The sequence below is a fragment of the Mesoplodon mirus genome (genome assembly GCF_964341445.2).
Source record: "Mesoplodon mirus genome assembly, chromosome: 2".
Taxonomy (NCBI): domain Eukaryota; kingdom Metazoa; phylum Chordata; class Mammalia; order Artiodactyla; family Ziphiidae; genus Mesoplodon; species Mesoplodon mirus.
The window spans coordinates 16803185-16828923 of record NC_138977.1 but is presented as its reverse complement, the minus strand read 5'-3'; the positions used below and the strand labels follow the sequence as shown (position 1 = coordinate 16828923).

The window sequence follows — 25739 nt, the reverse complement described above, 5'->3', positions numbered from 1 at the left end:
TTGAGATCTATTAGAGAACAAAACAGAGAACGATCACTGCCTTTGTAGAGACTCATTCTCCTAGATATGTTAAGAAACTATGTGATAGAAAAACAGGGAAGAACGACATGTAGAGAACACCTACTGTGTGTCAGGCACACATCCACAGCCCCATATCCATGTTCCAACATCCATAAAGTTCTGAAAAATGGAAGGTACTCTATAACTAACTTGACTGCAAAAACCTGACCTGGAAACTTTCAGAGGCAAAATTTCAAAGGCAAAACTGAACTGATGTGAAGCTGCTACAGAGTCTTCATTTATCACATTCAAGTGTGATATTTGTACCTTTTGCTGCAGAAATGGCACTATTAGGTTAGGACTGCTTACCAGACCCTGCTAAGACATTATGTAATCTATAACATATGCTCCTTATTACTTTTCGAGAATATGAAGATCTCGAGTTCCAAACTACATCTGATCCACAAAAATTTCACGTAAAGAATTGTAGAATCTTATTATGCTGATTATTTTACACAAATTATCTCATTTACTCCTCATTAGGTAGATATTATTCCTATTTAACCAATGAGGAAATCAAGGCTTCGAGTGGTTATGTAAATTGCCAAAAGTCATATAACCAAGTAACAGATGGAAACCAAAATTTATTTCTTCAACAAAAATTTACTGAATATCCACTTTCTGTTAGATGCTGTTTCAGACACTATAGTGGTAAATAAAGCAGTCCAAAAATCCCTCCTCACATTAAATTTACAATTGGGAGAGAGACAAGCAATTAACAAATATAGAAGTAAAATACGAAGTACATCATATGACATCACATGGTGATATATATTTCGAGAAAAATGAAGTGGCAAAGGGAAAGAGTGAATGGAAAGAGAGGCCTGCTATTTTAAACAGGGCGATTAGGAAAGGCCTCACAAGTGAAGATTCAATCCTCAGTTTGTCTGACTTGAAAATCCTGCTGTCTCAGAATCAGAATAAAGAAGAAAAAGAGCCCATTCAGACTCCAGACCAACCATCCACTTCCTTCTATTTGCTCTTCTAATCAGTGTTTAAACACATTCTCTGTTGGTTTTGGTGCCCCAAACATGCCTTCTCTGCCTCTCTTCTTGTTTAGTTAGTTTCTACGTCTTCAGACCTCAGCTGAGCTCTTCCTTTTCTCAAGAACTCAGATTCCTCAAGACTAAGTTTGGTGAGCCTCTTATATTCTCCCAAAGCTCTCTGAACTTAGCCCTATCCCAGCAATTATCTTAAAGGTACCACAGCTATCAGTTTACATGTTTGACTACTTTTCCAGACTATTAGGCCCCTTGAAGGCAGGGACTGTGTCTTGTTCACCATATGTGTTGAATGGATGGATGGCTAGTACAATTTGAGGGCAGAAATGGTGAAGATCTAAAAGTCATTTTTGGACCAAAGATAGTAAGTGCTGTAAGAAAAATATAGTTGGCACCAAAAAATCAATTTGGAATAGAAGACTGTGGGACAAGGACCAGAGCTAAAAATACGACAGACACTATCTGAACACAAAAGACAAAAGGCAGTGGTAAACAAAACACTGAACAATCCTAAAGTCATTACTACTTGCTTTGAATGCGTAAGATGTTTCCTTATGTACCAGATTAATCCTATACAATTATTTTGTTGATTATTTCCTGAGCACAAAAGGCTAGGCAATAGAAAAAGGCAGTCTAGGAAAGGGCTGCTGGATAGTATAGGGAAATTAGGTTGGAATTCACAGTCTTCTAGAGATGGGTCATAAAGCTAAGTACTGTCACAAAGAGAAAAAAGGTAGGAAAAACAATTATTTCACTAACTCTTAGCTGTATCTAGCTCTACCATAGCTTGCTTGCCCTGAATTTTTCATCATATATTAGAGAAGAAATTCTTTGAGAAGCTAGCAGAGAGGTATAAAGTCAACATCACCAATGGACAAGCTGTAGACTACGTATCTCAAGTAACGCTACAAATATACTCATTTACTTAATTTTTCACACCTACATGAGAAATTACCATTCACAAATTAATTTTATTCTATATATTGTTCATTATACTCCTTTTCACCAACTAACTGCATTTGTCACATTTTTTTATAGTTCGCTCCTTACTGAAAGATTCAAACCTTCTTCACCATCCTCACCAAAGAATAAAAAAAGAAGGAAGGAAGGAAGAAAGGAAGAAAGGAAGAAAGAAAAAAGAAAAGAAAAAAGAGGTAATCTATTACCTGCCCTGGAAGAAAATATTGTGCAAAAAGGCCAGAAAGATATGTCTGGGAGCTCAACAGGGGAGATGTATGCATGGCTCAACTTTTATGTCTTCCTTTGTGTGAGAAAGCATTCTGGCCGTGGAAGGAGGGGGTCTCTTTCTATTCTTTTTTTCATATATTATAGATGATTTTTAAATAAACTTCAAATTTAATTGGTGTTTAGGAAAATAATTCTTTACTCCTGAGACAAAGGATTATTTATTTTATAAATTTAGCAAAATGGTTTATTTTGTTTTCATTTAAAGAACTACAGCTTAAATCCAATCCTAATGAAATCCCCATAATTCAAATAATTTTAACAGTTATACAGAAGTGTTCCTAATTGATAAATATAATGATGGCCAGTTAATGATTTCTCACTGATCTTGTAAATTTTTAAAATAAAAGATGGGCTTTTTTTCTATGAGATATTAAAAGTTTCTTTAAATTAGATCCAGGACACCTTTTGCTCTGTAATTTTTCAATATATTTCAATGCAAAGACAACAAACAGTGCTTAGTTTCACAGAATATGAGTTTTTACAAAGTTACACACTTTTTCTTCAGTCTTACTGTAAGCTAGCTCTTACTTATGCAATGGATGCAGTATTATTGCATGGCTTCTCCCATTGAGCCAAATTGTCACTGAGCAACTTGTTTGCATAATCATGCTAACCAACAAGATAACATGGCTTTCTTCAGAAAAATCCCCTGCGTATAGGTAGAACAAAACCAAAAACATACAGCATGTAAGTGTTTGCTGGTGATCTGTTACCTCACTAAAGCGACACTTATAAAGGCTAATATAACGAGTGTTACATGATTAGCTAAGCAACTCTTATACAGTATAAGGTACCAAGTGAAATACTTTGAATAACTTAGGGGTTCTATTAAAGAATGTTCTGATCATATTTATCCCCAAAGGACAAAACTTCATTTATTTAATTTAAAAAAGGTATGCTAAAATTATTGATAAGAGAAACAATCTCTAATACAGGTATACTACTAAGCTAATACTTGTACTCCATAAAAATTCAGTCTCAAACTTGGCTGGGTCCACAGTGCTAGCTGGCAATCCCCCCATTCCATCTGCCTTTCCCCTCTGCAAATACTCTATACCTTTACCACTCTTCTCAAGCTTTCAATCTCATCTCTTTTCTTCTAACTCTCAGAGGATAACTTCATCTCCAATTTCATAGAGAACACAGACCCAAAAGACAGGAACTCCCTCAACATTTTATTTCCATCTGTCCAATTCTGGCCATATACAAAGGGGATCTGCACCCACAATCATCTTTCATCTTTCACATAATTCACTCTATTTAGGTCTTTTACTGAGAACAAGTTCTCCCAGTAAAAAGTAATTTCTACAAGAAAATAAAATTTGTTCTTGGAGAGATGTCGTTTCCTGAAACACAATTCAGCACACTGTTTAATTAAAGGTTTTTCTTAAAGAAATTAAAAAGCAAGTCTCTCACTTATTCACTTATCTCACTTCTTCAGCCGCCTCTGATATAATACTACAGTTATAAAAGTCATTAGCAAGATTATTTATAATTCTCAAAGTACTTCACTACCATTCAGGCTAACCAAATACCCTTTACCATGATTATGGAGTCTTTGTTTCTTATTATGGTCACACAGATAAAATGTTACATTCAAGCTTCAGCATCTGAATATATATGAAGAAAAGCAAAATATAAATACATTGATACTTGATTTAAAAATAACTTCAATTCCAAATTATGGTGAGTAAAAAAGAATTAACTAAAAATAAGAATGGGGAAAAAAAGGGTGAAAAAAGAAAGAAAATAAGATTAAAAGAGAAATAGATAAGAAAGGGTAAAAGAGAAAGAAAACTAGCTTTACCTACTTTTCACTTAAGCTAGTTCACTGTACTATTCACTTTCTATGTTGAATTATCTGATTAATCACTGTTCAGAGTCCTTCATCCTTATACTTTAGTTTCCTTAGACAGCAATTTCAGTACAATATCAATAGTTTCCTTAAGCTATAGCAGGAAACCATAACAGTATTTTCTCTAGTGTTTCATACTCAGAAGTTCAGTTTCTTTCCAGAAAATCTTTTCTTAATTATAAAATTAATAAAGTCAATCTCCAAAACCCAGCTCATAATTTTCCAATTCTACCTAATTCTTCTGCTTTAAGTAGAAGTGTATCATGAAGTAAAACCAAAACACTGAGACAGAATGATCAGAGTAAGAAAAATATTAAAAGGAGAGGACGTTATAGTGTTTGCATATGTATAAAGATAGACTTAAAGAAAGAATATAAATACAAAAAAAACTATCCTTCATTAATATAAGTAGGAAATTGAAAATGCTGTTGCAATTTGCCCTCAATTTCCTTCTCATATGAAATTCTCCTGTTTTCATATATATATATATATATATATATATATATATATATGACAAAACAATTCTTTATCCTCTTTCTATATTGTTATCTAAACACTGTACTGTGTCAAAAATTGAAACAATTTGCCTCAAAAAATTTCTTTCTGTAAGTAGCTTTGTGGCTTATAGTTACTTTAAAAGATGGAAACTTCCATAGAGTTGGTAATTTACAGACTGATTTTATAAAGAATATAAAGCATAAAACACCCAGAGTTCAATTCCTCAATGTCTGTTCTTCTACTGAATTATAACCCAAACCCATTTTTTAGGTGTTACGACATTAAACTTATATTAGTATCAGTTATAATTGACATATAAGTTATTTATTCCTACCTGAGAACTCCATCTACTTGGTCTTTGGTGTAGCCTTTTCCACTTTCACCACTACCAGAGGAGCTGTCCTTTGTGCAGTTAGGCTTGCTTTGATCACCACTACCTGACGGTTTTCGGCAGTGAGGGCTATTTCCAGCAGTGCTCCCATTTTTCATAATTATTTCCAATAGCGCTGTGGAAAGATACAGAAAGCATACTATCTCTGTTTACATCAAGGTACATACACATGGTCTTGAGAAAAAAGTTATAAAGCTGACAAATTGTGTACTTCAGAAAGATACACCATAGGGTCTTTTAAAATAAATAGCAAGCATTCTCTTATGTACTTAGCTGTTGACAGACTACTGATCACCATTTAGAAGTAGAATATTAAGAAGTTTAATGTTAGTAACTCAAAATTACTATCATCCAATAACTTATGACATACTTTTATTTGTCACATCATGGTGAAACTGCAGAATACCAAAGAAAAAGATAGTCCTTAAAGTAGCCAATGAGATTACCTAAAAAGAAACAGAAATTAGATTTCCTATTTATTTCTCAGCAGCAACAATGGCAGCTAAGTGAGTAATATCTTCAAAATACTTAGGGAGAATAACTGTCAACTTGAGTTCTGTACTAATTTTCTGAAAATTAGATAAGAATAAAATAAAAACATTTTCAAACAAACAAAAACTGAGAAAATTTACCACTAAGATTTCACTAGAAGATACTTAAAATACATATTTTGAACAAAAGGAAAATGCTTGCAGACAGGCTGAGATGTAAAAGGGAATGGTCATGATGAGGTCCAAATACTGTGGAGCAAACACTGTGGTAATGTGTGAGTAAATCTAAACTGAGTCTATAAAGCAACAGTATATGTCTGGGATCTCCTATAAAATACTGGAGAGGCACAGAAGAGGGGTAGAGAGAATATATGAAATAAGAATAGCCATGTATATTCATAATGATTAAAAATGGGAGGGTGGTAGGGATTGATTAAACTATTCTCTCTCCTTTTGAGTATGCTTGAAACTTCCCGTAATGAGTTAAAACTAAACATTGAAAAAAAAATCAGCAGAACTAAAAGGAAAAAACAGAGAAACCCACCTTGACAGTAAAAGATTTTAACACATTTTTAATCCACAACTGACACTGGGTCAATTAAATAATCACTAAGGATACAAATGACATAAACTTCTAATTTATCAAGTTTGATCTAAGAAACATAAAGTAATTATATCCAACAAATGTGAATATTCATTCTTTACAGGCACACAAGGAATGAAAATTGACTACATTATAACTAGACCATAATATTATCCTCTTCAAATCTCAAATAATTAGTATTATAATATACTACAATCTCTGAGAAAAATGCATTTAAGTGAGAAATCAATTACAAAAATGTAACTAGATCACAAATGGGTTGGAAAGGAGAAGAGTCTAGAAAAACTCATGTATCAGAGAAACAATCATAATATAAACAAGAAAATAGAATTGAAGAAAAATGAACATACTACATATCAGATTTTGTGGGTCATCAAATGGTGCTGGCACAACTGGAGAGCTATATGAAAAACAATGAATCTGGACCCCTTCTTCACACCATACACAAAAATTAGCTCAAAATAGATCACACACCTATATGTAAGATCTAAAACTATAAAACTCTTAGAAGAAACTATAGGAGTAAATCTTTGTGACTTTGATTTAGTCCAAAATTCTTAGATTTGACAAATTAAGTGGCAAAAGAAAAAACAGAGAAACTGGACCTTATCAAAATTGAAAACTTTTGCCCCTCAAAGAATATCATCAATAAAGTAAAAAGACAATCCACAGAATGTGAAAAAATATTTACAAAATCATATATCTGAAAGAGACATATATCTAGAATATATAAAGGATTCTTACAATTCAGTAATAAAAGGACCAAAAACTCAATTAAAAATGGGTACAGGATCTGAATAGACATTCTCCAAAATAGATGTACAACTGATTAATAAGTACATGAAATGTTGCACAACAATAGCCACTAGGCAAATGAAAATTAAAACTACAATGAGATACCACTTTACATCCACTAGGATGACTATCATCAACAAGATGGACAATAACAAGTGTTGGCAAGGATATGGAAAAATGGGAACGCTTATACATTGCTGGTGGTAATGTAAAATGATATGTCCACTTTGAAAAATCATCTGGTAGTTCTTTAAAAGATTAAACATATAGTTACTATTTGACCCAACAATTCTATCCCTGGGTGTATACCCAAGAGAAATGAAAACATACATGTATACAAAAACTGGTTCACAAATGTTCATAAGAGTATTGCTCATAATAGGAAAAAGTTGAAACAACTGAAATTTAAAAAATTTTTTAAAATGAAGTATTGATATATCCTACAACATGGATGAACCTTGAAAACATGCTAAGTGAAAAAAGCCAGTCACAAAAGACCACATATTGTATGATTCCATTTATATGAAATGTACAGAATAGGCAATCTACAGAGACAGAAAGATCAGTTGTTGCCAAGGGTTACTGGGGAGGGAAGGATAGAATTGGGGAGAAATGAGGAGTCATTGGTAGTGAGTATGAGGTTTCTTTCTGTGATGAAGAAAATGTTCTAAAATTAATTGCTGTAATGGTTGCACAACTCCGTGAACCCACTGAATGGTATACTTTAATTGAATGAATTGTAAGGTATGTGAGTTACATCTTAGTAAAGCTGTTATATATATATTTTTTAAAAATCCAGCATTGTCATTGTCACATGGCTTGTGGGATCTCAGTTCCCTGACAAGGGACTAAACCCGGGCCACAGCAGTGAAACTGCTGAATCCTAACCACTAGACCGCCAGGGAACTCCCGATAATTATTCTTAATATTTTACATATGAGAAATTTCTTCCATATCTTTTTCCTAGCTAATGCATTCAAGAGGTCACCAAAGACATAAGATATTCAGTTTTTATAACAATCTAGCTGTAGATGGTACAGAAAGGCTCTTAATTAGACACCAATCTAGTAGTTATTAACAATATAAGAATAACATATAGTTAATTTTTAACTATAGTTTAGTTCATATTTAATGCAATCACATTAACCTTGAGAGCAGAAGCCAGCATGGTCTAGTGGGTAGTGGTTCACAACTTTTTAATATGAAAAATTTTGTGGAAATTCTGGGAAGACAGCAGCTTACATTCTAAATCTCATAAATTAGAGCAATTAGACAGCAAAATCAAAACCTCATGTAAAAAATCCCAAAATACAAGAAGGTGGGGACAAGCCACCAATAGTTACAAGATCTATGTGGATAGTATCATCTGTGCAGGAAAAAGCAGAGGACAGTAACAGGGCATTTTACCAGTCCACAGGACAAAATAACTGCAAAATAGCCAACAGGGGCTCTCTACGAAGCAGAGCAGGCGAAAATGAGAAAAGTGAATAAAAAGGAATGGGTTTTGCTCACTACAATAGCATGTGATTGAAAGGGTTTACAATAAACTCTTAAGGGCGTCCAGTCACTACAACTCTCAAAACTAATCAGTCAAAGCTCTCCTCCAGAACAAAGCTACACCAAGGAGAAACTGCTGGGAACAGGATCCAAACTGAAGAAACGAGAGGCAATAGAAAAAAAAAAGAAAAGAGAAATTCCAGATAAAGTGGGGAAGGAGAAAGGAGTGAGGAGATCTTATGTAGCAAGGTGACATACTTTCAAACATTACACAGAAACTGGAGAAGATCTCTGTGTATTTAGAAAGGCTAACTAACTTCACATAAAAATGAATAAAAGAGGGCTTCCCTGGTGGTGCAGTGGTTGAGAGTCCGCCTGCTGATGCAGAGGACATGGGTTCGTGCCCCAGTCCGGGAAGATCCCACATGCTGCGGAGCGGCTGGGCCCGTGAGCCATGGCCACTGAGCCTGCGCGTCCAGAGCCTGTGCTCCGCAACAGGAGAGGCCACAACAGTGAGAGGCCCGCGTACCACAAAAAAAAAAAAAAAAAAAAAAAAGAATAAAAGAAAATGATAGAAGTGAAATCTGATACAAAGTTACATTAAAAAAAGAACAGGATAAATCTCTGAACACAATGAAAGCACACCACAAAGACCTGCCAACAAAATAGGTAAACACTATAACCTATTATTTCAAAACAAGCTGAAAAGACTTTTAAAAATTATTCACCATACAAAAGAACAACATAAATTAGAATTAAAACCCCCAAAATTATCTACGCATAGCTTAGGTGATAAAACTCAGGAGACAAAAAAAAAGAAAAGGAAAAATCAATTCAAAAAAGAATTAAACTAGAAGAAACAAAGAGTTAATAAACACAACAGAACTGCTGTGTAAATGAAAGAGAACATAAAAAGGACAATTTTTTAATTAAAACAAATGAAAAAGGCAAAAAATTAGAAAGAAAATGGCAAATATTGAAGATAGTTAAAGAAGATCCAACATACATATAATGAGTCCTGAAGAAGAAAAATACAGGAAATTAAACCAATATAACAATTGGAGAAAACTTTCCTGATATAAAAATAAAAACATCTGAAACCACATAATGAAAGGGCAAATCATGTACCTAAGAATACTGACCCAGAAAAACCAACATCAAGATATACTCTAGTAAAATTAATTGGGCATCTAGTCAAAAAGATCAAATGGCTTATTCTCTTATAAAGAAAATCAGATTGTCATCGGACTTTGCTCATCAGTAGTACTTGCATAAAACAATAGAAATATATATTTAGATACCCAAAGAAAGAAAATTTGAGCCAAGGATTTTGTATCCCTCACTAACTTCAAGCATTAAGAACCACAGCTGAACTGTTTTCAACATTCCAGAATTTAGGGAGCACAGTTCCCACAAGGCCTTCCTAGAAATCTACTAGAGAACAGGCTTTAGGAATCCAAAATTAGACATACAATGACATAAGGACTGATGGTGAACATTAAATGTACAGTGACCCATTGAGTTAAAACTGAACAACAATTAAAGGAGAGCACATAGTCTGTACTAATAATATGCTCTGGCACTGTAGATAGGCTCAAATATTTTTTAAATGGTAGCCTTCCTCTGTCTTTCCTTTTACTTGTAAAAAAAAAAAGATTATTTGTCTTCTCTTCCTTTCATTTTCATTTGGCAGCTGAAGCCTGGACCAAAGAAACTTATTGGGACCAAGGAAGCACTCATAGCCAAAAGCATGGCTGAGCTTGATAGGTCTGCACCAATGGGATCAAAAATGCAACTCATTACATACAGGGGGAAAAATGAACAAATAAGTAAATCGATAATAATGGGAGCCACATTTCTTACTCTCAGAACATGGAATTACAGGGGGCTTCCCTAGTGGCACAGTGGTTGGGAGTCCGCCAGCCTATGCAGGGGACGTGGGTTCGAGCCCTGGTCCACGAGGATCCCACATGCCGCAGAGCTGCTAGGCCCGTGCACCACAACCACTGAGCCTGCACTCTGGAGCCCGCGAGCCACAACTACTGAGCCCGTGTACCACAAGTGCTGAAGCCTGTGCGCCTGTAGCTCGTGCTCTGCAGCAGGAGAGGCCACTGCAGTGAGAGGCACGCACGCCACAGCGAGCAGTGGCCCCCGCTCACCACAGCTGGAGAGGGCCCATGGGCGGGAGCAACGACCCAACACAGCCAAAAATAAATAAATAAAATCAAATTTTAAAAAAACAAAGAAAATGGAATTACAAATATGAAAACACAGGTTAGAATGAACCCTGTGGGCTCCAAACAGAGGTGTGTGAATCTTTGCACAGACTGCAAAATTAATATAGATTAAATTACTACAGGCATGTGTATGCCCACAAACATATATAACACACAGATATACATACACATACATACATGTGACATACACACATACATGCATTCATACATACATATATTTCTTTTTTTAAAGATTTATTTATTTATTATTATTATTATTTTTGGCAGCATTGGGTCTTCGTTGCTGCACGCCAGCTTTCTCTAGTTGTGGCAAGCGGGGGTTACTCCTTGTTGTGGCGCGCAGGCTTGTCATTGCAGTGGCTTCTCTTGTTGCGGAGCACAGGTTCTAGGCACGTGGGCTCAGTAGTTGTGGCTCACAGGCTCTAGAGTGCAGGCTCAGTAGTTGTGGTGCATGGGCTTAGTTGCTCCACAGCATGTGGGATCTTCCCAGACGAGGGATCAAACCCATGTCCCCTGCATTGGCAGGCGGATTCTTAACCACTGTGCCACCAGGAAGTCCCCATACATATATTTCTTAGCTCTACCAAGAGGACCTAGAGGCAATGACATACCTGTAGCAACGAGCTTATCAAGTGTCTATATCTTAGTTTCTAAGTACCATTATCCACTAAAAAGAATCAGGACTCCTGGGGAGAGAACTGATTCCCAGGGCAGAGAAAGTAAAAAGTAAGCCTGAAAACTTTTTTGTGCCAGAAAGGAAGGAAGTTCAAAGAATGATGATGACATGTCAAAAAGACATAGCAGCCAGCTTGAAGGGGCTCCTACTGACTAAATCTGAGGCAATCTGAGCATCAAAATGAATAACAATAATAATGGATTAAATAGGAATCCATGAATCCATACTAATAAATAAAGTTGAGTGCCAACTAATAAACTGCAGAAGAAATAATGGAATAAAAAAACCAACATGTGGCAACCATCAGAAATTTATTCTGGAAAGAATCATCAATGGATGCTAAAAGGAGTTAGTGAAAGTTTGTTGTGGAACAGGACATTTACAGTTTCAAAGTATTTTCCCACAAAATTTATTAATTACAAGAGGGGGGGAAAAAGTAAGTTTAGAGTGGAGAAACCTGGTAATCACCAACTTCACCAAGTGATCAAAGTTAACCTCACCAGTAAGGACCAAATCAACATAACATGTCTCCTGATAAGTTACACTAAGAACATGGTATGCCTGCCAAAGATTCATATGAGGAAATGTCAGCCAAACCCAAATTGAGGGTAATTCTATAAAATATCTGGTCTGCACTCATCAAAAATGCCAAGATCAAGAAAGAAAAGAGGGCTTCCCTGGTGGCGCAGTGGTTGAGAGTCCGCCTGCCGATGCAGGGGACACGGGTTCGTGCCCCGGTCCGGGAAGATCCCACATGCCGCGGAGCGGCTGGGCCCGTGAGCCAGGGCCGCTGAGCCTGCGCGTCCGGAGCCTGTGCTCTGCAATAGGAGAGGCCACAACAGTGAGAGGCCCGTGTACCACAAAAAAAAAAAAAAAAAAAAAGAAGGAAAAGAGAGGGGATGTAAATTGGTACAGCTGCTATGGAGAACAGTATGGAGGTTCCTCAAGAAACTAATAATAGAGCTACCGTATGATCCAGCAATCCCACTCCCACTCCTGGGCATATATCCAGAGAAAAACATGGTTCAAAAGGATACATGCACCCCAGTGTTCATTGCAGCACTGTTTACAATAGCCAAGACATGGAAGCAACCTAAATGTACATTGATAGATGAATGGATAAAGAAGACGTGGTACATATATACAATGGAATATTACTCAGCCATTAAAAAAGAATGAAGTAATGTCATTTGCAGCAACATGGATGTACCTGGAGATTATCATACTAAGTGAAGTAAGTCAGACAGAGAAAGACAAATATCATGTGATATCGCTTACATGTGAAATCAAAAAAAGATGATACAAATGAGCTTATTTACAAAACAGAAACAAACTCACAGACTTAGAGAATGAACTTATGGTTTGGTTATGAGGGGCTGGGGTTGGGGAGGGATGGATTGAGAGTTTGGGATTGACATGTACACACGGCTATATTTAGAATAGATCACCAACAAGGACCTACTGCATAGCACAGGGAACTCTGCTCAATACTCTGAAATAACCTAAATGGGAAAAGAATTTGAAAAAAGCATAGATACACGTATATGTATAACTAAATCACTGCTCTACACCGGAAACTAACATAACATTGTTAATTGTTTGATTAAACAAGCAATTGTTAGTCAACTATACTCCAATATAAAATAAAAATTAAAAAAAGAAGAAAAATATCTAGAGAACAAAATATGCCAAATAAATGCAACATATGTCCTTTTTGCTATCAAAAACATAACTGGGAGAACTGGCAGAATTTGAATGAAGAACATGCATTAATTTCATGAATCTGATGGTTACACTGTTGTTATGTAAGAGTGTCCATGTCTTAAAAAACATACACTGAATTATTTAGAGGTAACAGGACATCATGTCTACAACTTACTCTTAATTGGTTCAGGAAAAAATATAATAAGAACAAATTGTGTATGTGTGTGGGTGGGGGAGAGATAGCAGGGAGAGAGAGGGAGGGCACGATAAAGCAAATGCAGTAAAATTTTATCAAACAGGAAGCCTGAGTGAAATGTACATAGGGAAGTCTACACTATTTTTAAGACTTTTCTATAATTTGGAAAGTATTTCAGAACTTTAAAAAAGCTAAAATATGGAGGGAAAATAGAGAGAGTATATGAAAAGAAAATATAGCTGTTTTCAGTAATTTTTATCAGTGAGGTAGTATTGGTAATGTTACACTGAAACTATTATGCATATGATGTGGCATAAGCAAATAAATAACCATGACATAGTCTATCATTTGCCATGGCCTTGAAAACCAGGATTACTACTGTGGAAGGAAAAAAATAGAAATAGAAGTGAGAAAAGTTTAAACATCCCAAAGTGCTTAACTTGAATTTGACTTACTAGTATAAACTTACTAAGCTGTTTTAGCTTAAAAAAAAAAATTCCCTAGTCTGTACACTGAAAAGGCTCAGAAACAATGAACAATCTATTAGAACACAGCATCCTTTTTTTTTTTTTTTTTTTTTTTGTGCGGTACGAGGGGCTCTCACTGTCGTGGCCTCTCCCATTGCGGAGCACAGGCTCCGGACGCGCAGGCTCAGCGGCCATGGCTCACGGGCTTAGCCGCTCCGCGGCATGTGGGATCTTCCCGGACCGAGGCACGAACCTGTGTCCCCTGCATCGGCAGGCGGACTCTCAACCACTGCACCACCAGGGAAGCCCAAGCTACAGCATCCTTAGTATCAGATTGTGATACTGAAACACCATTTTCCACTAAAAGAAACCAGGGCTTACTGGAGATATGGTTGATTCCAGGTCTAGTATAGGGAATATATAAGAGGAACCTGAAACTTTCTGTTACACCAGAGAAAGGAAACTATTAAAAACTATTGCAAATGTGTCTATAGGACTCAGGAGCTAACCTAAAGGTGTTCCCACTGGCCAGATCTGAAAAATAATATTATCTGCCTTTGGAAAAGAGAAGGAAACTCCTTTTCTTGAAAACTGATAAAAGCAGTCAAGCACTTATCATATCCTGCCTTCCCTATATGAACTGCACCACTGTGTAACCCTAAGACAGGTGAGGGGAAAGTGTCTCTTTATAGAAGTATTTCAGCCAATAAAAGAAAAAATTATTTTTTAAAGCTTGTTAAAGCCAGATGTGAACGTGGTTATGTGTGTTTCTATTTGCAGGTGGCCACAAAGTCCCTATGCATGCTAAGTAGAAGTTATCTGTACATTCCCTTTCATTCTTAGCACAAACACATTCTCTCATGGACATCTTCCATGTTAACAGCTAGATGCTAGATATTGTTAAAGTGGGATCATACAGTTGCTTTAAATTTTCAAGTTATTATGATACTGAAAATCTTTCTACAATTTCATGCATAGGAGCTGTGCTTCACAATGGCTGTGTGTATACATGCACTCATGCCAAGCACTCTTTGGCTCCAGAAGAGTAAAAATTTGGACAAGTTCCATTACCTCTGGGTCTCACTATCCAGTTTTATCATCTTAAAAATGGAATCAGCAAGGTTTTCTGGATTAACAATCACTGGAACCAATGCCTGAGAAGGTAAGGGATCCAGTTCAAATACTGCCAGAATTTAGAACACATTGGCCTTTTCTGATTTATTAAATGTCTTAGCTATCATATGAGATCTCAGTTACTACAATAATGTGCAGTATTACAAACATTAGTTGGGCAGATACAGTACTTATAAACCAGATTACATTTACTTTTGGTTTTAAAACTATGCAACCTTATTTTATGTGTTCACTTTCCAGACAAACAGCTTTGCTTGTGGTTTTAATGTAATTTGTACTTACTTTAAGTATACTCCGTATTAAGGACCAGTGGAAAAGTAAATATAGTATTAAAAATGGTTATGTGGATAATCTAAAAGTGAAAAACCAAGATCTGTTTTTATTTCATAAGGCACACCTGTTATATATAATGTCCATCACTAACAAAACCTAAAATAAGAACACGACTTGAAAAAAGGATTTTTTCTTTCCTCCTCACAAACTGGAAATAGCATTTATTTGTGTGATTATAAAAGTAATGTTGTTCAGCTCATTAAAAAAGACATAACAAAGTGAAGATCACTTATAAATCCCACACAAGAAAAAAAATCACTCAACCATTTTGGTATATTTAACTCTAGTTACTCTAGTTGGCTAGCTGTCTAGCTTCTCATATATTCTGAAACAAAATGAGAATAATCTACAAATGACTGTAGCCTGCCTTTATTAAATTCATAATTCAATGTATATATCACTTTAGAGCAAAAAATCTAGGTCCACATCACCTTTATTTTTTAAGACCTTATTCAGAACTATTGCAATAGGGGAGAGAGAGCAGGCTGAACTCTGAATTCATTAAGGCAGCTGGGAATTTGTAGCCAATAAGCAGGGTGAGGAGGGTCAGTGGATGGAAAATTACTGAGGCACATCATCGTTTTTAATAGGTGCATAGTATATGAATGCAATGCAATTTATTTAATCAATTCCCACTGATGGACTCTTTCCAAATTTTTGCTACAGTGACAACCCTTATACATACATTTTTGCACACTTGTCCGATTATGGAAAAACTTCATTTGTGAATATATTACCATGAAAAGGCTTACAGCTATAACTTTTTCATTTATTTATTTAACAAATTGTCTTCATTGATAAGGGAATAAAATTATATAAACAAGTACTATTCCAGAAAATCTAGGCTTTACAGATGCCACAAGTATATGCAAAACACTGTTAGACACCCTATGAGTAGAAAAGATGATTAACATTAAAATAGCTCCTGACAGCAGGAGAGGAACAACCATATACATAAATAATACAAGGAATAAATGCAAGGCAAGGAGAACTACATGTTAACTAAGAAGGGAATGAGTAGTTGAATCCAAACAGAGATGAATCCTAACTTAAGGTAATTATTTTATGCTTAAATAGGTAACTAAAAAATGACAGAAAAGAGACGAATACTATATTGTTAACTCCAAGGCACCATCCAAATACTTTTGCCATAGTATTCAATAGTAATACACGAAATTCTTATAGCTGTTAATAAAATAACCTTATAATAATCCTGTGAAGACTACAGATAAAACTGCGGCCCAGGAAAGGGAAGGGGAATGACAGGAATTGAGCCATTTTTGTGTCCAGCAGATACTTCCTATTTCATTCTTCTAGAATGTAAGCTCCCAGAGGATAAGAACTCTGTCTTATTGTTCACTGACTCCCTAGTTCCTAGAACAGTGCCTGCCACAAAGAAGTATGGATTCAGTAAATATTTGTTGAATAAATATATCCCCATTTTATAGGTGAGGAAATTGAGGATCAGAAAGACAGTTATGGATGTAGGGGCACAAAACCATTAAATTAAGGTTCAAACCAAATTCAGTATTCTTTCTTCAACTATAATGTCTGAAATAGTTTGGTTATTAGCTGAAATTTGGAGATCATTTTATAACACTTGGTGCTATCAAAATAACTGTTCTGAATGTATAATTTACACTTGTCACTACATTTTGATTAAGTCAGAAACAGAAGAAAACAGAATTGCCTTGAAAGGAATAGGCTGGATAATACTCCAGATGTGAAATGACAGTTTTAAAAGCTTTATTTTACCAATTTAAGTGTGACAAAGGGGGTCAGAACTTTGAGTTTTTTTATCAGATTTAAAATTTTAAATAATGCAGCAAAAAAAAAAAAAGAAAAATCTACACACATATGTCTCATCTGAGGGGAAAAATAAAAAGAGGACTATTTTAATTGCTATTGTGCAGATAGATGCTGCAAATTATACGTGAGTTATCCATTCAATAAAGTAGACACAGGATGGCCTTTTTTGAAGCTGGAGGCTGCCATTTGGTTCAAATTACTTGCAAACAATTAAATTGCTTTTCTCTGAAAAAAAAATCTATACTTCAAACTGCCTGCCAATTAGTATGAAACACTAAAGTATTAAAATACCAATGTAAAGAATTAAAACAGTGAGACTGTATCTCTGTAAAACTCCAAAACATATCAATAATCCAATAAATATACAGTTTAAGAAACTAAAATGTAATTTACTTTCGCATGTTGACATTACTTTTCCAGAATATTTATATGTCCTATGTAGAAGACATATACATATATCAATCCTTTCAAACATAAACCAAACTCACAGTATGAAAATATTTGAAAGCTGTAAAATTCAATTTGCTTAGAAGTCCACTGCAATAAATAAACTGTAAAATAATATTCTCAACTAAATACTTAGAAAGCAACAATGTCCTAGACTCATTTGAAGATGCTTTTCCTCAAGGGAAACTCCTGCCAGTTTTTTAAAGTGGTTTATCAATCAGACTTCTCACCGGGCAAGAATAAAATGTAAAGAGGACAAAAATTCTGGAATTTAGCTAGAACTTAGTCTTACATCTTCTCATTCACTGTATAAAAATAAGAGAAATCAAAATGCAATGTTTTATTTTGCCTATCTTAGCATGAAAACACATTCACCAAAACTCTGAGTTATAAGGATTTGAGGGTAGTCTAGAATAGGTGAAATTCAGGTATAAAAATTTTTAATTCCATTTTAACCAATAGCTTCAATTCCCTTCTACACTAAATACTTTATCAGGAACTTATACAAATGTTCTAGATCTTTCCCTCCCCTGAATTCTTAAATTATTCTAATAAACATCTTCTGAGAACATTCTATGTAAAATACACTTTAAGTATTTGCACGTGACTTAGCTAATGTTCACATGGGCCCTGTGATGAAATCTTCCTTTTACTCATAACTAAACAAGGCCTGGCAACGTTAAGCAACTCATCCCTGGTTACAAAGCTGTCAGAGGCAAAGTCTGCACCTGAGTAAGGTCTTCAGACTACACCACAACTGTAATCAACCACTTTATTTGGTAATCACATATTGCCGTACAATACATTGTACTATTAACTCTCACTGTTATTTTCTTAACTTTCCCTATGTTCATGACTTTAAGAGCAACGTGCTGTGCTTTGATATCTTACAGTATCTTTAGTATTAGCAGATTGACTCAAGTTGCTTGTATGATAGAATTACAGACTACAAGTTTAAAAATTCTCAAAGCCTCACACTTGTTAAATGGAAATGATACCAAAATAATTGAGTGCTGTTAAATGCCTTCCATGTATTAACTCATTTAATTCTCATAGTAGCCCTATGAAATCGGTACCTTATTGTCCCATTTTGCAGACAAAAATGCTAAAAGCTAGAAAGGTTATCTAACTTGCCCAAGATTAAGGTTACAAGCTAGTTTTGGGCAAGGCTTCAAAAGCCAAGGTATTCTGTCTCGAGTGGTTACATGCTCAATGTTAAAACTGTCCCTCTAAGACTAGACAATGACTAAATGAAATCATGTGTTCATACAGTTGAGAAATTCAAAAAATTTTAACTCTGGGCAATGATTTCTTGGATATGAAACCAAAAGCACAGGCAATAAAAGCAAAAATAGACAAATGGCCCTATATCAAACTTAAAAAACTCCTGTACATCAAAGGAAACAACAGAATGAAAGACAACCTACAAAATGGGAGAAAAAAATCTGCAAATCACATATCTGATAAGGAGTTAATATCTAGAATATATAAAGAACTCCTACAACTCGACAACAAAAAAATAACCTAATTTAAAAATGGGCAAAGGACTTGAATAGATATTTCTCAAAAAATGATATAAAAATGGCCAAGAAGCAAATAAAAAGATGCTCAACGTCACTAATTGTTAGAGAAATGCAAATCAAAACCACAATGAGATATCAGCACACACTTGCCAGGATGGCTACTATCAAAAACCAAAATGCAAACAAACAGAAAATAACCAGTGTTGGTGAGGATGTGGAGAAACTGGAACTCTTGTGCACTGTTGTTAGGAATGTAAAATGGCGTTAACTGCAATGGAAAACAGTATGGCAGTTCCTCAAAAAAAGTGAAAACAGAATTACCAATATGATCCAGCAATTCCATTTCTGGGTATATACCCAAAAGAAGTGAAAGCAGGATCACAAGGAGGTATTTGCACACCCATGTTCATAGCAGCATTATTCACAGTAGCTAAGATATGGAAACTACAATCTATTATAGATGATGAATGGATACTGAAGATGTGGTGCATATATATGCAATGGAATATTACACAGCCTTCAAAAAGGAACTCCTGTTATATTTATGCTACAACATGGATGAACTTCAGGGACACTATGCTAAGTAAAATAAGCCAGTCAAAAAAGGCAAGTACTATATAATTCCACTTATATAAGTTATCTATAGTAGCCAAATTTTTAAATGAAATTAAAAGCCCTGGTGGTTGCCAGGGGCTGGGTGGGTAGGGAAATGGGGAATCGTTTAATTGGCATAGTTTTAGTTTTGTAAGACAAAATTTTGGAGATCTGTTGTACCACAATGTGAAAATGGTTAACACGACTGAACTATACACTTAAAAATGGTTAAGTTGGTAAATTTTGTTGTGTTTTTGCCACATTAAAAACAAAAAATCACTAACTTCTCTTTCATTTCCCTCTCCTGTCCTTCCTGGTACAGTACTTAACAGCAGTGTAATGAAAAGGATAGAGAAAAGTACAGAATGCAAGGGCTTTAACAATGTAGAAAAAAATTAAGAAAACAACAGAATGAAACAGGTCTCCCCACATTCTTACTGACTTACTGATAATTTTTTTCTTAAAAAAATTAGTGTAGTGTAGTGGTGAAGGGACTTCTGGAGCTAGAGAGCTCAAGTAGTATTCTGACTTTGCTACTAATTACTGTCTGACCTTGGGTAAGTTATTTTCATTCATTTACTCATTCATTCATTCACCAAAAGTCTGTTTCCATATGAGTAAACCTGGTTAAATGAATCCTAGGATTGTTCTGGGGAGTAAATGAAACAATTCATGTAAAACACTAGACACTTTGTAGCGCTCAATACATGCTGGCTATAATTACTTTATAGCCTAGAAAGCAGGACAAGAACAGGACTTCGACTAAAGGAAGTCCAGTACTCTATTCCTAAACATGTGCCTCATTTGCCGATAATTATGGTGCTATCGAATCGGATACTACTTAGCAAATCAGTCCTGACTCTATCATTCTTGCGCTCCTCTCTTCTAAAGAACTCTCTCTCAGAAAAGCAATGTCATCTCAGGTGTTCGAAAACGTTTGCTTTGGCAACAGTGTTTCCTACCCCAGAGGCGGTGGAACCAGGGACCTGTACATTAACCACCGAGTTCCCCGTTCCTCTCACTTCATTAGGGGCCTAGACCTTATTTGGGGGTGAAGATGAGGAGGGAGGGGGCCACACACGCACACACCCAGATATAAAGCCCCACTCTGATGAGACAGGACCAGACGAATCTCCTGGAAGAATGACAGCTGGACATTTACGAAAACCGACCGGGGAACCGGCAACTCTCGCCTGCCGGCTGAGAGCCGGCATATCGCAGGCAAGCTGGCGCGGAGGGAGTCTCGGGCGGTCCACAGCGGGCCCGGCTGGGTCGGTCAGGGCCGGGGCGGGGGTGTGTCAGGGAGGACCGTCCGGGGGGCCGGGCGGGCGGGGTCGTGGGGCCCAGGGGCCCCGCGGCTCCCAGAGGGGCGATGGTGGGGCGGGGGCGGACTGCGCGGCGGCCCGGGGACCGGCCGGGGAAGAAGGGGACCGAGGGCCTCACCGCGCGCCGAGGGCAGTGGGTAGAGCTTCTCGGCCTTCTGCAGGAAGCGCTGGGCCTTCTCGCGGTTGCCGGCGTTCAGGGCCTCCCGGGCGATCTCGACACATTTCTCCGCCTCATCCCGGTTCCCCTCCATGGCTTGCGCCTTCTTCCGTTTCCTGCGGGAGCGCAGCGACGAGAGGCGGAAGCCGCCGTCGCCGAGGAGGGGAGGCCGGCCGGGGTTGGGGGCGTGCGGAGGCGAGCGGGGAGGAGCGCAGGCGACCGCGGCGGCGGGGCCCCGGCGCGCTGGCGGGCTCACGGCTCCGCCTCCTCTCCGCGGCCTCCCCGCCCCCCGCGGGCCGCTACGGCTCGAGCCGCATCCCTCCCGGCCCCCGGACTGACCTCCCGGGCCCGACCGCCCGAGCCGACTCGGCGGTCCCTGCCTGGCGCGGCCCGGCTAGGGGCCGACCGACCTGGGGGCCGGAGGTGCGGGCGATAACGGGCCGGCTGCCCGCCGGGGGGATTCCGACGAGGCGGGGACCCGGCCGCCCGCAGCGGCAGTGCCATGCCCCCTGACCTCCCGGGGCGGCCCGCTCGGGCGGCAGGCCGCCTTCCTATAGCGGCCAGGCGACGGGTCGGGGTGGGGACGTCCGTTTTGGGGAAGATTCCCAGGGATCGAAGGCCCCGCCTCTGGGCCCCCAGCCTCGGGAGGAGTCCGTCAGGTGAGGACCGCGCTTCCGGCACAGGTGTTCAGGAATCCCAGGAGAGCTTCGTCTGACCCTCACTCCTGTTTCATTGCCGTATTTCAGCGATACACCATTTTTCTGACCCAGATGCCATTAAACTTAGTACATCCAAGAGGTACAAAGCAAACACTTACATAATTTGTAGTTTGCACTTATTCTGGTGAAAACCACAACCCTAATAAGGCTTCATGACCAAAAAAGGGCGGAAATCAGCTCTTTGGGAGCGTATTACCATCACATAAGTAAACTTGTTGGGTATTCTCCCTTCTCCCATTTTAACATCACCCCTTGTGAAATGATGTACCATGTCATGTTGGTCTCCTCGGTGAAGGGAAAGGGCCCACTTTTTGCTTGGTAATGTCCTCTTCCAAATTTCAAAAATTAAGAACTTGCCAGGAACCAAGTGTCGAAATGATCCGTACTACAAAATAACCATTTTCACACAATGCTCAGTAGATATTGTTAGCCATGCCAGCAAATATGAACTCAGGACTTTCATAGAAATCCTGATTCCCCTCTGTAAAGCGGGAATAGCACGTCCCCCAGAGACGTTACCGTGTATTGAACAGTTTAATTCAAGTAGCCTTCAAAACAGCCTGCAGCACACAGAAAACACTATTCTCAGTCTACACTGGAAGCTCCTTCCGTGGAGGTAGCTGCGTACAGGACTTCCCTGCCTGCTCCCCACCTCTCCCACCCAGCTCCACCACACTGCTCTGGCGTAGTGCTGCCGTCACCAACAGCAAACACCGCTCACAAACGGCGATGGTCAAACTTAACCTAGAAAACAGCAACCTGTCCCATGTTCCGGCTCCTGCTGAAGTCTTAAAACCTTTAATAGTTCATTACATAGTAGTAAAAAAAAATTATACTTGTGCCTTCTGACTCTGATGTACAGAATTAACAGTTTAATTTCAAGGAAAGAAACGTGCTTAGGTTATTGCTGGATAAGATACCTATTCAAAACAAAGCTGTTCCTATTATAATCAAGCAGATTTTATACACAACTAGTTTGGGATATGACCTTTATTGAGCTTATCCACCGGAGTGGAAATAATGTCTGTACAAAACCAAATGTTTGTTACTATAACTTCTGCATCACAATTAAAATCCAAACAGTTTTTTAAAAACAGTCAACTCAATCAAAACCCACTACTTCAGAATCAATAGCTTCTTTGAAGCCACAGTAACACTTAAATATGGTTAAGACTCGAATGCAGAAATTTGGTTGGTTGGAAAGCTCATTAAACTTCCAACTTGCTCAAATAGAATTACAAAAAGGCAAAATTGTGTTTTTCACAGAGATACAGTCCACTGGAATCACCAACACTGGACAGCTGTTAAGAGTATTTAGAGTCCTGAGATAATAAGGAATCCAGGCATCCTTTAGACAGTCTTCTGTTGTCCTTTCTTCCCAATCAGAGATTTGTGGATGTGTGGAATGACACCTGGAAGAAGGATAAAATAACATAGTACTTTAAAACCAAGAGAGTTTAATGTTCAACTTGGAAGACGTCTTTAAATGTGAGACCGAAGTGTGCGGAGTAAAAATTCAGAAGTACATACAGATATCAAAGTTCATGATACAACCACACTACAGATCACTGAAACTATACTGTGTCTTCTAGACTGAAAATTACTAGTGGGAATTAAAGCAAAGAATTCTTTTCTCTAAAGAAATTAAAATTTTAGTATTTACATACCACCACCAGCAATTGTAGCCTTGATGAGAGAGTCCAATTCTTCATCTCCACGAATAGCAAGTTGCAAGTGACGAGGGGTAATACGTTTTACCTTCAAGTCTTTTGATGCATTTCCTGCCAATTCAAGTACCTAGAAGACAGAATGTAATCAACTTCCTTCCCGCTTTCCTTATCTTCAAGATTCTGACAAGAATCAAAGCCTCATGAACGTGTATCTACCAAGTGTCATCTCCCCCACTACCTGAACGGCAAGATACGCAAAAGCTATAAAGGGGGCACGCAATTTTATTTCCTGAAGCCGCAAACTCAAGCCCAGCAGGAGCCCATCGTGAACACCAGCCCCCTCTAGCGTTGTCAGAAGCTTCTCGCCGCGTTTAGAGCCTGGGAGTTTTCTTGCATCACTTTCCTCCTTCCCTCCCGCCGCCTCCCCTCACCCACCCCCCCAATCTTTCCCAGATTATAGGCTTACACCCATTTACCTCTGCGGTGAGGTACTCCAGGATGGCTGCGCTGTACACAGCGGCAGTCGCGCCCACACGTCCATGGCTGGTCGTCCTAGATTTCAGGTGTCGATGAATACGGCCCACCGGGAACTTTATTTTTAGCATACACAAACATAAATGCACAAAGGTAGACGGGCCAAAGATGGTAAAATTATACGCGCGCCAAAGCAAGGGGAACGGACGCTGGTGCAGCAACGCGCCCCAGCACCCACACACGTGATCGCCCCCCTCCCTGATATTTATTGTATCGGTAAACCAAGTCGCGACACCATCACCCACGCAAAGACGAAACGCTCATCTAGAGTGATGGTAAGTAAACAAGAGAGGAAAAGGAAAGAAAAACGCCACGATTCCCAGACTGCACGAACCACCACTGACCTGCAAACCGGCTCTCTGCGAGCGGGAAACCGCCTTTGTCTTGGCCTTTCCGGAGTCCTTCCCAGCCTTACCGCCAGCCTGCGGCGCGCACACGCCCGCGAGCGAAGAAGGAACGCAGAATATAGGATTACCAGGGCGGCGCGCCCCTCCCCCACCGCGGCGCGGCCCGGGCGCGAGCGCGGCCCCGTGCCCAGCCGGGGTCTTCGGCCCGCCGCGCGCCGCAAGGGCGACCCCGCCCGCCCGACCCGCGCTGCGCGCCCGCCGCGGCCGCGCGCCGCCGTCCACCCGCTCGCCGCCCGCCGGCCCCCAGCGGCGCTGCGCGCGCCACCCAACCGTCGCCGCCCGCCGCGAGATCGGAGGCTGCTCCGCTCGCCGCCGACAAAACACCTCCCCCCGCTCTTCCAAATCCTGTCTCCGCGCCTTCCCAGCCGTTGCCGCTTCAACCCCATCTCCGTTTGTAACGGGTTTTTCTCCCGCCGGCAAAAACCCGCGGAGTCTTCGAGCGCCTCCACCAAGTTTACCATTTCAAATTCTGCTGAAGCTCAAACAAGCAAGGCAGAGAGAGGACTAGTCAAATACCCAGCGAGAACCTGCCGCCTACTCCTTCTTCGCACCGCGATTCAAACTGCGCTGTCTCCCGCCTTCCCCGCTCCCTTTATACTGCAGAATGTTCCCTCATCCGGGAACTCGGATTGCTCATCCCACCAATGGCTGCTACCCGCCCTCGGGACGCGTCCTTGAAGCCCCAGCCAATGAGCAAGCGAAGAAAAGGGAGGAGGGGCGGGCGCTTCGCAGCTCGAGCCGCTATTGGGGCGTGGGGAAGGTGGTGGGGGAGGGCGGAGGGATGGGAACTGGGGAGAAGAAGGGCACGGCGGCGGGAGGGAAGAAACAGAGCGAGCTACGCTGCGGGAGCAAGGGGACCCGCCGGCTGTGGTCACATGTCTGGGAGGAGGGGCTGAGAGGCTTAGGGGAGGGGCACGCAGTACCGAGCACCGCCCCCCTCCCCGCCCTGTCACCCGCTCTGCCTTCGTCTCTTAGCCTGGTTCCAGAGACCACGTGAAGTCTCCGCGGGGTCTAGCGCGCCCTCCTTCCCGCCCTGCCCCCCCCGCAAGAGCACCTCGCAGGCGGAGACCCACCAGTCATCATCCTTCTTCCGGGGCCCGGGGTACCCTCCTCCACCGTCCCCTCTGCATCCCTGCGGCTCCTCCGGTCTGACAGGTGGCGCGAACGCGTCCAGTGAGAGGAGCCCCGAGTTCATCGCGAACCACAGCCTTGATAGTGATGCCGCGTTCCTTCCCCCTAGGCGAGTCCGGAGCCACCGACTGATCGCGACCCACTGTTGCCACTTCATTTTCAGCTGAATGTCCCTACTCTTCTTTCCTCACGACTTGTGACTCCCCTACCTCCCCTACCCCAGGCCAACGGGATAG

General features: G+C 39.6%; 2 protein-coding genes across 5 annotated transcripts in view; both read right to left on the bottom strand.

The window, feature by feature from the left end:
- The window catches only part of DNAJB14 (DnaJ heat shock protein family (Hsp40) member B14), a 34508-nt gene extending 13185 nt beyond the window's left edge, over positions 1-21323 (bottom strand). Inside the window, exons 1-3 of one of the 4 annotated variants that reach the window (XM_082637974.1) lie at positions 21004-21323; positions 4997-5168; positions 2867-3919 (exon numbers count right to left, since the gene is read on the bottom strand). In XM_082637974.1, the coding sequence (XP_082494100.1) occupies positions 3913-3919; positions 4997-5168; positions 21004-21136 (312 nt within the window). In that variant the 5' untranslated portion in view covers positions 21137-21323 and the 3' untranslated portion in view covers positions 2867-3912. Of the gene's footprint in view, positions 1-2837; positions 3920-4996; positions 5169-21003 lie in introns of those variants that run through there. The other 3 variants (XM_082637972.1, XM_082637975.1, XM_082637973.1) reach the window with 3 other exon arrangements.
- Positions 21324-22733: 1410 nt separating this feature from the next.
- H2AZ1 (H2A.Z variant histone 1) lies at positions 22734-24988 on the bottom strand. Its single transcript, XM_082641907.1, has 5 exons — positions 24831-24988; positions 24310-24387; positions 23908-24021; positions 23429-23558; positions 22734-23173 (listed from the first exon to the last, which is right to left on the bottom strand). The coding sequence occupies exons 1-5, from the start codon at positions 24831-24833 to the stop codon at positions 23112-23114; spliced, it is 387 nt and encodes a 128-aa protein (XP_082498033.1). The 5' UTR covers positions 24834-24988; the 3' UTR covers positions 22734-23111.
- Positions 24989-25739: the final 751 nt, after the last annotated feature.